Source organism: Dicentrarchus labrax, unplaced genomic scaffold, assembly GCF_905237075.1.
Source record: "Dicentrarchus labrax unplaced genomic scaffold, dlabrax2021, whole genome shotgun sequence".
NCBI lineage: Eukaryota > Metazoa > Chordata > Actinopteri > Moronidae > Dicentrarchus > Dicentrarchus labrax.
The window spans coordinates 7,726,550-7,739,501 of NW_026136719.1; the positions used below are offsets into that span (position 1 = coordinate 7,726,550).

The 12,952-nt window shown below is 38.1% G+C and overlaps 1 protein-coding gene across 1 annotated transcript in view; it reads right to left on the bottom strand.

Moving 5' to 3' along the window:
- Window positions 1-1,000: 1,000 nt before the first annotated feature.
- kcnq1.1 (potassium voltage-gated channel, KQT-like subfamily, member 1.1) overlaps window positions 1,001-12,952 on the bottom strand; it is a 36,902-nt gene continuing 24,950 nt past the window's right edge. Inside the window, exons 11-17 of the mRNA XM_051378916.1 lie at window positions 9,973-10,029; window positions 8,654-8,783; window positions 6,060-6,135; window positions 5,750-5,844; window positions 4,154-4,200; window positions 3,981-4,042; window positions 1,001-3,138 (exon numbers count right to left, since the gene is read on the bottom strand). Coding sequence (XP_051234876.1) covers window positions 2,872-3,138; window positions 3,981-4,042; window positions 4,154-4,200; window positions 5,750-5,844; window positions 6,060-6,135; window positions 8,654-8,783; window positions 9,973-10,029 — 734 coding nt within the window. The 3' untranslated portion in view covers window positions 1,001-2,871. The remainder of the gene's footprint in view (window positions 3,139-3,980; window positions 4,043-4,153; window positions 4,201-5,749; window positions 5,845-6,059; window positions 6,136-8,653; window positions 8,784-9,972; window positions 10,030-12,952) is intronic.

Consider the following 12,952-nt stretch of genomic DNA (forward strand, 5'->3'; position numbering starts at 1 on the left):
AAAAGAAGCTTAATTAGAAAACTGCGAGGAAGGCATACATTAGGACTTGCAAATCCAAAACAGAGCTACCTTTTTTTAATCTGATGCATTGGCCATCTAGGAGGTATTTAGAAATACACAGATTTGAAACTTTAAAATGAAACCCACCAGAAATCATTAAGAATATATGCATGTTTAGCTTTATACATTTAAATGTGAAGATTTAGCAGATGGGGCTTCTTAAATTGTTGCTTTAGATGCAAACTTACCAAAGCAGTTATTCAGGTAAATGGCAATTAGTTTTGCTGTTTTGGACGGACTGATCCACTATATTGTTTGAGTGTTTATGACTGTTTTTTTTTTTTTTTTTTTTTTTTTTTTACGTCCTCCCCTAAAACCCCAAATAACACTAATTACAACCTTTTAAAACCTCCAAAACTCTCCCCTCACCCACCTCCATGTCAGCACAAAGGCCAACAACCCTCAGCACACTTTAGGGAGGGTGGGGCCCATTGTTGTGGACACCAGAGGCAGATGGTCACTTGGGCCTTTTCTCCACATGGCCACTTGTGTGAAGGAATGCCTGGACACCCCATGGATGGCCAGCGGGGAAAAGGTCACCATCTGCTGCCCAAAGGTCAGCTATGTAAAGAACACGGTTTTAGCTATGCTTTTGGCTATTTCAATAAGTCAGTGAGGACACAACCCCCACCTCACAACAATAAAGGAAATTCTGCTGCCAATGCAAGTGAGACGTGCTTATTAAGGAAACAGTAACTTAAAGGAATCTCTTACATAAACTCAAAAGTGAAACATCCATTTTATTCATGACTAAAGAGAAAAAAAGCTGTAAAAATATTTTTTTATGTAAAAGCTGAACCTTCCTTCCTTCCTTCTTTCCTTCCTGTCAAACCACCTCTGGTAAAAGAATAAAAGAAGTCACTGAAACTGAAATATTTAGCTCATTTGTTTTAGTTTTAGATTCCCCCTAAGGCACCAGACACAACACATAGACACTTGGTTATAATTACCACAATCTTTTATTGCTAGAGAAGAATATTTAATATGTTATTATATAATAGGATTAAAATAGGGAAAACAGCATTTGATTAAACAGAAACTTTCAAGTGAATTGTCGTAATGTAAGGCTTAAGAAAGCTTCTCAGTGGCGAGCATGAAGCCAAAAAAGTAACTTTACTGCTGCAAATAAATTATCTGGATGAATACATACTGCGCATGCTCTATGGGCCACAGCGGCCAATTAAAGGATGCACACTAGAGACTTCTGCTGGCTAACCGGCTATATTCCAGTTTAGCCCTCCATTTACTTGAATGGGGATAAATAATTGAATCTTGCATATCTTACAGTGCCTTGGTCAACATACATTCTTTTAATGGTGGGGGAAACCAGAGAAAAAACCCACGCAGGACCCTCTTGCTGTGAAGCTACAGTGCGCCACCATGCTCCCTCCTGAGCCACTGTGGTGCCTAGTTTCTTGTTTTGGCCTAATTATTAGACCAAACAAAATACCAAACTTTCAAAAGTATTCAGCAATGTGATTATTTTATAAAGTCATAGGCAGTGGGTGGGATCAGTCACATTATTTATAAAAATGTTTGCTATAATCTTGGAGGTAAAAATGTGTTTCTACTTGCTGTGGGCAGATACCAAGAGAAAGGCAGCAAGATCTCTGAACATGGCACATAAGCAAAATGATGATCAGTTACCAAAATTCAACACAGCGTGACATCAACTTCACCTTCCCTTTAAGTTAAACCCTCATTTAGTTATAGTTAAAGCTAACTGCATTACCATCATCACATCAGACACAGAGTTGAAATAATTAACAGTTTTATTGAAAGCAGCATTTGATTGAAGTAGAACTTTCTACTCTCTAAATAATGAAATAAGGCCTCTCCCCGAAGGTGAATGCAAATAAATGTACTTTAATTTTAAAAGAATACAGGATATTAAATCACAGTACATGATGCCGTGGCTGTGGCAATGTCTTTGGCATTAACCTGTATATAGTTCAAGTAATATTTAAAAAAGGCAACTAAGAATCCTACAGAGACTTTGCACTGTAAGGTTATAAAACAGTTTGGCAACAAATTGAAGTTATAATGCCTTAATTTTATGTCTCTTTAGGCTCATCATTCTACCCGCCCTCAAAAAATCACTTTCATCTGCCTTTGGATATCCAAATGCAAGGGAATAATGTAAAGTATGTACCAACAAATTGTGCTTTTTCGGCTTTCTTGTCCATTTGCACTAGTTTGTTTTAGATTACTTTCAATGTGTCGTTTTTTCTGTTTGTCTGACTATATTTATCAAACCCAATCACCTGAATTATTTTACTTGATATGAGTCTGTTGTTTTGGCTTCCCAGTAGTCTGAGATCTCTGCGACACATAATTGCAATAAGTGCCAAGGCACTTAGAGCTCAAAGATGACCAAAACAAAGTTACTGCAATTAAGCTGGTATTCAAAGTCTATTTTGTAGTTACTGCAAAAAATCTCTTTTCACAGAAATGTTACATTTCTTTGGCAAAATATAATTTAATATAGTAAAACAGAATTCAGATTGAGGTCTTAAAGAATACATTTAGTTACAAAAGTGAAATAGGATTAAAATGGTGAAAAGAGCATTTGATTAAAGTGAAACTTTTTTAGTTTTAAAATGTAAGGCCTCTCTCCGAAGATGAATGCAATTTGTTATTTGACAAGAATATTGGATATTGAATCACAGCACATTATATGCCGTGGCAGTGGCAATGTCGTTGACATTAACCTTAATTTCAGTATCACGTATAAGGCAAATAGTGTATCTATCAGATAGATAGATAGATAGATAGATAGATAGATAGATAGATAGAAATTTTCAGCAATTTTCAGCAGTTCTCATCCTGACTGGCTGTGGTGCTAAGGGGAGGGTTGGGGAAGACCGCGGTGCTGGCGGCGTTGGAGGAGAAGGATGAAGGTGATGAAGATAGCTGGTCGTAGCTTGGCAGGCTGTCCTGGCTGGGGACGACATTAAAGACCCGTCCAACCCGTGGTCTCTGCCTGCCTCCACCTTCACCCTCGCCAACGTCCCTCTGGTCCAGCAGGAAGGCCAGGGATTCTGCAACACGGTTCAGCGTCTGGTCCATGTGTGTTATCTGTGAGAGTTGAATTCAATATTGACAAACGAAAACAAAATAACAGACTGGCTCGGATTTGGAGTCATTACTTCTGGTCTGCACAACCATTATTATGCTTTTGACTCATTCAAATTAAATCAAGTACTTGAGGATAATTAGTGAGTTCAAACGAATGATAATGTTACAATTATGTCCTTCATGTAATTTAATTACCCTGTGTGTGACGAAAACCATTATAGTATTAACCTTCATTATGAAAATGATTTTACTGCTGTATTGTGCATAGTCTATAATTACATAACATCAAACAAAATTATATTTCAAGAATAGAAATTTGTAAAAACATATTAATTGCAAATTGGTTCAAAGAAAGTTTTTTTCCCCATTTGATAACAAATAAAACTGAACTTCCTTTCTTGCCAAGAAATTAATTTTGTTTGGTTGGTTGCAAGGCTGGAATGTAAGTCACACTCGGTGAAGGAGTTGGGGAGATTCTGATTCAACTTTTTTTAGTTTTTGTGTTCTGTTTTGACACATCTTAAAAAGAAATTAAAGAAACAATGTCATGGTTTCTCTTTTTGTGCTGCAGGACTGGCACAAGCTGTTCAAAGTCTTATATTTGAATCAACACCACACATGTGGCCACATATCTATGCACAGATATTTCATATCACAGCAGATAAAGCCAGTTGAACCTTTGTTGCATTATCCAAAACAACCACGGTAAGTTCAAATTATGAATACAAGACAAACATGGTCATGTAAATCTGTGACGTTGACAAACAAAAAAATATGATCTGAAACAATAAAAGGCAGGGGAATATCACTAAAGTTTTCTAGTGAAGTTGCACAAATCTCACCTTGTCCTCCATCCTGTTGAGTCTGGATCCGATAGAGTTGTTGCCTTTGTCTCTGGCTCGGTCTTCAGAGAAAGACAATAGTCAAACAAATGATAAGACAGGAGGATTAGGGCTATGGTTTCTTCCATAGTTACTGTACTGTATTTTGAGAGAGCAGTGGAGTGATTAATTACCTGAGCCTGTCTGGAACAAAGTTATCTTCCCTAAAGACTGGTCCAGTCTGAGTGAAACAATGGAAGGCTCAAGTCAGAAGAATACACATGTACACACTGTTTCGGTATTTGCTCTGTCACACCCACTATTACCTTGCTTTCATGATTTTTTTTTGTCATGCTTGCAAAAAACATCCTCTACCATTTGTCTGACCAATCGAATTCATATAAAACCCTCCCTGTTTAATTGGTTACAAAACAATGTCGGTTTATGACCTACATAAGCAAATGAGAATATCAGGGAGGCTATTTCTATGGGTATTCTAAATGCCTGTCACCGGGTCAGATTCAGTCAGATTCCCCTCAAAATCAGGCGAAATCATTGAGCCGGACAGGAAGAGCCTATGTCTACATTCGCAGTGAGTAGTAGGTTAGCCAGTTAAAAGGGAGCAGGAGGAGATTTTTCTTCACAGAATTATTTTTTGTGGTGTGATGACCCTCTGAGCAGGTTTCTCCCTCAGAGCCTGGTGGGTGGAGTCTGGTCATCAGCAAGATTCAGTTCACTTGGTCTGGTGGCTAGACTATATAGGCTGGAGTCAATCAGCCGGTCTCGCTCTCTCCCTTGGGTTTCACCCTGTTTGGTTTGGTTGAATTTGTCTTTAGCCTCATTTCTCTTTTAGTTATATAGAATAAACTTATTTTTAGTTACAACTCATGTGTTCTCCCCTTCTTTGTCCAGCCTTGAGCCGGGTTGTGACAGTGGTTACGGGCTGATACTGGGGCAGGATCTGCAAAGGGACAGTCATAGAGCTCAGGCAAGGCCACCTTGATTGGTCATTCAACAGATGGAGAGAATTTCAGATTTGAAAGGATTTCAAAACCAAACATTGATCAGCACTCTTCCTCCTATACAATTTTCTAATATGTCTCTTTTATTTATGAAATACATTGCGAGACGTGGAATGGAGAGACAGGTCACGGTGAATAATACTGTAATACCAATTGCTTATAATGTATTTATGTTTTTGGCCTTGCTCCTGAAATATATCTTGCTGTTAGCCTATACTATATAGCAACTGAATCAGTTAGTTGGAGGCTTACATCTTGTAACCTAGGTTTATGAACAGTAAAACAAAGTAAGTTATTAATCTTATAGCCGCAAATAGATACATGACCTCATCGCTATGTTAAAAGCCTTTCTGGTGGTGTACACTACATGTCACACACATTCATACACTGATATGAGGCTCATCAGAACAGAAACTCATTCATTCACACACTGATGGCACAGCATCGGGAGCAATTTGGGGTTCAGTGTCTTGCTCAAGGACACTTCAAGATGTGTAGGAGGAGCCGGGGATCGGACCGCCAACCTTCTGATTGGTGAACGATGCACACTACCTCCTGAGCCCCAGCCACCCCTATATGTCCTGCAAACAGCTGTATTTAAAAAAGTATAAATACATTGTGCGTTTCTTTCCCTTGCTTCCAAACAAATGCTAGCTGGATCGAGATCTTTACGACACAAGACGGTGAAAACACTGCCGCTTTTGTCCACAGGGGGCGCCAGAATCAACACAAAATGAAAGTTCCTTGTAATTGCTTTAAGCCATTTACCTTCTCTGCAGCTCCTTGATTCGCACCATGAGGTGCAGGTGACCCTGGGAGTATTGCTCAATAACATCTCGCACATCATATGGCTTACGAGCTTGCTACAAAGGAATATTTAGAACAGTTACATCAAAGACATTTTAACTCATTACTTGCAGTATCTGTCTTGCTTGAGCTTTGTTTTTGTTTTGGAAAATGATGTTGTTATGGGACATTACATTTTTACAAGTATTGCAAAGGCAGTGTTTCATGTTGGTTACGGTTTGGTATGTATATGTTGAAAAAGTTAGTAGCTATAAAATAGCATCATGCTTACTTGAAAATTTCTCTTGGACACAAAATAACGCATTCTCTGGATCACCCGGATGGCTTTTCGGTGTGACTCTGTCAATCTGTGTAAAAGAATGTAGAAGAAATTACTGTAAAAATAGCTATTTTTTAAAAACAGAGAGTAACCCTGTAAAACTTTAACATGTAGGTTAGTTTTCTTAAAACACAGCACAGATTTGCAGATTTGATTAATTTTTCCTTTATGAAAACCGGTATCAATGCGAAACTATGAAAATATGGTTGACCATGGCCTTTATACCAAAACTCAATTTTATTTTATTTTCCAATTTATGGGAAAATATTCAGTGCAGCCCAGTTTCATAATTGGTCTTCAGTCTACATCATATCTTGTAGACTGTGTCTTTCCTTTGAATGTGATCAAGGTGAGCTATAGAAAGAACAAAAGATGGATGATTTTTGGCATCTTTTTTTTGGCTCTGAAAACCACTAATAAAAAGCCCAGAGTGACTGTAGTGCATTTAGCCTCCACTATTATGTTGTGGGAATTATTGTGGGAGCTATTACTCACCAGGGTTCATTACCCTGGAAGAGCAGTGAATGAGTCTGTGAGGGGGAGAGTAGTGAGTTCTTTGTCGAGTCCAGTTTTGTGAAAGACTAGAGGAACAAGGTCAGCGTGTGTCTCATAATGTGTTTTTCACAGCCAGTGCAATGGACTGATTCTCAGATAAAGCTAATGACAGATACAGTACATAAACAAATCACAAAAAACAAGTACTTTTTAAATATAAATAAAGATAGATAAAGATAAAGATTGTACAGTAATGATATTTAATATGTAATGCATATATACAGGGTGTGTTTAAGAGTCAGTGTCACATCTTATTTTGTGAAATGAAGCATAAAAACTTGTGGTTTTAGAATTATGTTCCAGACTACTTCTTCAATTCTTCTTCCAGGAAGTCCTTAAATCCAGTTTATGCTTAGGAAAGCTCATATTAAATAGTTAGTATTTCGATCATCTCACATGACTCTTGGCAAGAACATCATTACTGAAATGTTACACTATTCCTTTTAAGATCTTTATTATCAAATCCTGTGTATGGATGCACCGACATTTAATCATGAGATCAGTGTTACTGTGTTGGACAACATGTTGACTGTCTTCTTTAGTCTTTTTTTAATAACACAGTGTGTCGTGATGACTCCTCTTTGTTTAGAACAAAACGTTGGGTTTAATCGAAGGATTATACCTCAGAAGGGTCCGAAGCCATGTTTTTATAAATGTTAAGAGATACCTAGGTGCTGTTTAATATAAATTTTTTCATTGCTCAACATTGCCGTTATTTAACTGTTCAGGAAGTGACTGCGTTTATGATCAGATTTCAGGGTAACACTTAACCATAATCAAGTCACTTTTTTCAGAAATAAAGTAGTAAGCCCTAACCTCTTCAGCAATTACCAAATAGGTCCTGGCCTGTTGTAAATTGCATTATTCATGTTTCATCAAAATTGTGCTTCAGTGTATTCCCGGCCTTAATCAAAGAAAAGTACTTTGCCTTGGCTCAATGCCCCCTGAGTGCATGAATGTAACAGTTTTTGCATCTTATTTTTTCTTTGGTCCAACTGCTTCATGAAATATCAACAAATACAAAATAAGAAACATGAAATGTTTTAAAGAGGAACTTTTACCCCCCACCTACCTAACAGCTACAATTCAAACTCTTTTAGTTTCACTTTAAACAACATGGCTGCAGTGTCACTAGAGGTGTAATTTTTGTTTGTTTGTAACAAATGTCTGACAGTTTGGTTAAAGTTCTCAATACCTCAATCATCTTCAATTTACCAAAACATACTGGACTGCGATGTCAATACAAAGGCAGCAGAAATATGAGTTTGAGCTATTCCACATCAAGAGTCTATGCTGCAGCTTAGATTTGTAACAATGACTCAACTAAACATTTTTCGACTGCTTTTCGACAGATTGAATTTCAAATGGACAATTTGCAATACAATCTGTAATTTAGCTTAAAATCGAAGACTTTCCACAAATATTTGACAAACCTACTAAAAAGAAACACATTTTTCCAGCTTTTTCAACAAGGCGTTCTCTCGTCACAGATAAAACAAGCAGTAGTATCTCATAATGGCTCAATTTAGCATGGGATTTGATGTGGCATTGCTCTATGAGAACAGCTGGTTAGGTATTTTGGAGTCAGCAGAGCACAGAGTGATCTTTGCCAACAATGCTGCTGCAAGCAATTCCCACTCTGCATCATTACCCCACCATTTAGAAAGGAAGTCCCACGGGTCAAAACTGTCGCTCCATTTGTTTCACTTACTGTGCACTTACATTATGCTGCAGTTACTTAACACTCATTTCCTCATATCAGTCTCAGTCTCTCACTGTGCAAGAGCCTCAGCAAACACAAGTGCTTTTCCCTAATAGAGAATCATTACTGAGCATAGAAAGGAGCGCTCTGGGGTTTGACATATTACAAAGGTTAATTACAAATAGCAAAAAATACATGCAAACGTTCTCTGATATGCTCATTAAAATACACTCGCTCATAAGCACAGCATCAATGCAATGGCATTGCAGTGCAGTGGTAGTGAACTCACTGTGACACTGAGGTGGCAGGAGTCAGTTCACTGTCTCGCTCTGGCTCCAGCTCCAGGTCATCTGCAAAGCTACAGTTCCTCTGGAGGGGGCCGGGGGAGTGGACATCCAAAAGGCCAGGGTTTTTTTTCACTACATGTTCACACACAAATGCAAATGCAAACACACACACATTAGATTTTAGTTATAGATATATCTGTGCATCCAGAACATTCAGTGATGCTGCTGCCTTAGTTTTGCTGCTTCTGTTCGGTTTGGTGATTTACGGTGTAATTTATTTAATTGCTCTCTTTTGATCTCTTTTTGATCTCTCTTGCTGCACCAATGCTGTGTATCCTACACTGCCCAACACGAAAAGAGAAGCAATCTTGCCTATATATTAAATTAGCTTGCTAAGCTGAAAGTCACAGCCACAGTAAATGGCTGAAATAAAGAAAAAATATATGCTAAAATGCTAAGCAGCCTCTCAAAATCCCTAATGCTTTTGGGAATGCTTCTTTATTGTGGGGAATATTATCACCTTGTGTGACTAGTTAGCCTGCATAAACATTATTCTGTTTTAGATAATGACAGAGCTGCAACTTTCAGATGGGAACACGAGTTTGCAGACACATTAATTTGGCTTACAATGGGAAAAGGTGAAGTTGAGCTTCATTTGGACAAACAAGTAAGACTGATGGTTGATATTATGTGATTCTCAAATGTCACATGTTAATGGTTGCCTGCAATTTGTGTTTTTGTCACAGAACACAAGCCCTAAGAGGAAAGGTTAACTGCCTACTTGTGTTTTTGCTGCTGGGCTGCCTTATTCTTATTCCATGGAGAGCTATGTATAACACTGCAATCCCAAAATGATTTTGTAAAGAGATGTGCCCACTGCAAAGATGACAGAGTTGTTATGGAAGACTGAGTGGAAACTTGTTAATTATTTGAATCTGCAGATGCAGTGTTCTGAAACTGCACCAGTTGGAGAAGTGTGATACAACTGGTCTAATTCTTAACGTGTGAAAATAAAAACATGGTGTGAAACACATCTGTTTTAAATGGAGTTTGAATGAAATGGACTTAATTGGTGCTGGTGTGACATGACGAGCCATGACAAGCTGACGGATATTCCTCAAATAACAGGCAACAGAGAACTGCTTGTCAGCTTACATGATACAGATCAAATAAACAGATCAACCCTTAAGTCCTCCTAGCAACAGCACTTGATATATCAATATACTAATAGCTAACTCTACACCCAACCCATAGGATACAACTATTTACCTCTGGACTGACAAAGCAACATAAAAACACTCATATCAACATATGGCATTACCTGGAGGTGGTGAGCTGAACTGAAGGGAAGATAAAGACGTCCAGGACTGCTGGAGATCTGAAGCACACATGAAGAGAAAACAAACACAATCAATATTTACCACAGAGTTAAAAAAAAAAAAAAAAAAAAAAAGGCCAACAATAACAATAATGATGCTAGTCAAAAACTGTGGTGCTAAAAATGCAATATTATATATTTTATCACTCATAGTTAAGCAAACAACTGAACATTTCATAACAGGATCATGAGCTGATTCAAAGAAATCATGCTGTTAGAGTAAATGAGAGGGTAAAAAGGAAACTGTTAAAATGGACCATAAGAGAGGACAGCGAGTGTACTGAGGACGTGTGCAGGATGAGGACACTAACAGCAGCTCACCACATCCTCTCAAAGTGTGGGATCCTGCTAAACCAGGTACACAGACAAAACATTGAGAGGAGAAAAAAGACACAAGCAAGGAAACAGGCATTTAAATTGGATGAAAGAAGCAGATTTAAAGACAGACATAAAAAAGAAGGCAGAAGCCCAGGAGACATTCACACACACACACACACACACACACACACACACACACACACACACACACACACACACACACACACAAATATATATATATATATATATATACACACACATACGACTATCGAGAATGACTATTTATGATTGTATCCACGTTAGGTAGTCTAATCTGTTCATTAACTACCAGTCAAAATCTCAACAATGTGAAGTATAGATAGCTAAATAAACTGATGAATACAAACTGAAAGGACTAAACACGAACAGTTATGTATTCTGTAAAATCCATTCAGGAGCAGCTCAGCTCTTGAGCCACCGTTGGTGTGTGTATTCAGTCAATACAAACTCACACCAGATGGCAATGTGGCAATTTATTTAAATGATTCATACTTAAAAGCAGCATGCCGTAGATGTTAGATGTGCAGTACGGCCTGTAGAATCTATTTATCTTCTGATTTTCACCGAACATGAAGCAAACAGACACACATACATCTTTACAACCGGGCAAATTAAATTCTGCTGTTGCACTGAGGACTGAGTGCAAAGCAAAAACATTTGCACAGTGACATGCTGGTGGCGCAATGCAGTCACGCATCTAGGCAGATTTTCAGGTTACCAGCTGGTGTAAAAGAAAAAGGTTGTATAACCAAGCACAACAAAGAGTATGATCCAAGTAGATGTTTACATTAATAGACATGCTAAAAGTGCCCACATTTATCTCCTGGGGAGGACAGACTGTCCTCTTCATTATCTCATTTTGTTCATCAACATTCATCCAGTAATGCCCTCCATGCAGCACTGATAATAGGGATGATTCATTTCAGTCATACTAATATTTTCAAAAGATAGGGTTTACAAATAAAAGGAAAATTATTAAATGAGGAGAAAACATTAAGGGACTTAATCAAGGATGAAATGAATAAACATGGAAAATGAAATGATTGAAAAAAATGAATGAGGTAATTTCAAAGATGATTTTAAATGAGTTTGTCTGTTAACTCTGGAAAAGTATTGAGGATCTATCTATCTATCTATCTATCTATCTATCTATCTATCTATCTATCTATCTATCTATCTATCTATCTATCTATCTATCTCTGTCTGTATGTTTTAATCACATCTTTATCAATAGAGGACGGTGCATTTATAAGATGAATTGTGTGTGATGATGTTATATAATGAGTGACATACAAGGCCCACATAACACAAATAACTAACAAATAAATAATATACATTTTCTGTCATTGTTTAAAGGGTTTGAGACATCTGTTGGTAGGTAAGTGGAAAGACTTGCTTGCTTTATTGCCGTCCACACACATCTTGCTGCTCTTTGCACAAACAAATAGTATATAGAGCTGTGCTTTGAGCGAAATGCTAGCATCAGCATGCTAACATTCTCATCCAATGGATGTTCATATATCACCAAAGTCAGAAGGATTCACAGTGGGATTTATCTTCTGGGACCATGGATTTTTGTACATTTTATGGTAATCCATCTAATATTTGTGGAAATATTGCAGTGTGGACCAAAGACAGATAGACATGGCCATCCTTAAAGCGACGGCACTAGCCTGGATAAAAACTAGATTCTGTCAAACCATGTGTAGGCAACTGCATGCGGCTCTTTAGCCCCCTTCCAGTGGCTCCCTGTGGCTTTGACAGGAAATTATATGGAAATTAACAGGGTTTTTTTGTATCACTGTTGTAGGTCTAAAGTACATTCTCCTTTGGAAAAAGTGTATCCATTACACACAACAACAATTTAATGTTTCATCAACTAAACTGTGCGTCATACGTTGCATCCTGGCCTGGCAGCCCTTCCTCTATATTTTATAAAAATGACATTTATTAACCTCTCCTGCCGTTCCCCACCTGCCCTGTAGTTGTCCTCAGTGTGTTCCCGCCAATCCCAGTCCCATCACTCACATTCCCTCATTATCCCTGTCCTGCATATATACCAGCATTCGTTCCCTATAGTCGTTTGCCAGATTGTCTAATGTCCTACCCAGTCCTAGCTTTACAGCCTTCATTTATTTTTCTTGCCTGCCTGCCTGCCTGCCCGCCCCTCGCCTGCTTTGTTTGCTGACTGATTACCTGTTGCCGGACTCTGCCTTGAACTTCTTACCAAGTAAACGATTGACTGCTTTCAACTGCTCTGCCTCTGAGTGCTGCTTTTGAGTTGACATCTCTGTGTGCAGAACCGTTACAGCACTGAAGGCAAAGACATTTGCAAAATGAAAGTCAACTGAGATTTTGTTACATTTTGTTTTTCCTTCAACCAATACTAAATCACTAATGCGGCTAATTGCAGCTAAACTAATTTAAAATAAATTGACAGAGACATGTGGAGTGCAGCACAAAGACAACCTTAAATGACACTGAAGGGATACAGTGTGAGGTTTGAATTGCTTCTTTATATGAATCTCAGCTCTCCACTATTGATCCATCAGCGCTGTATGTTGTG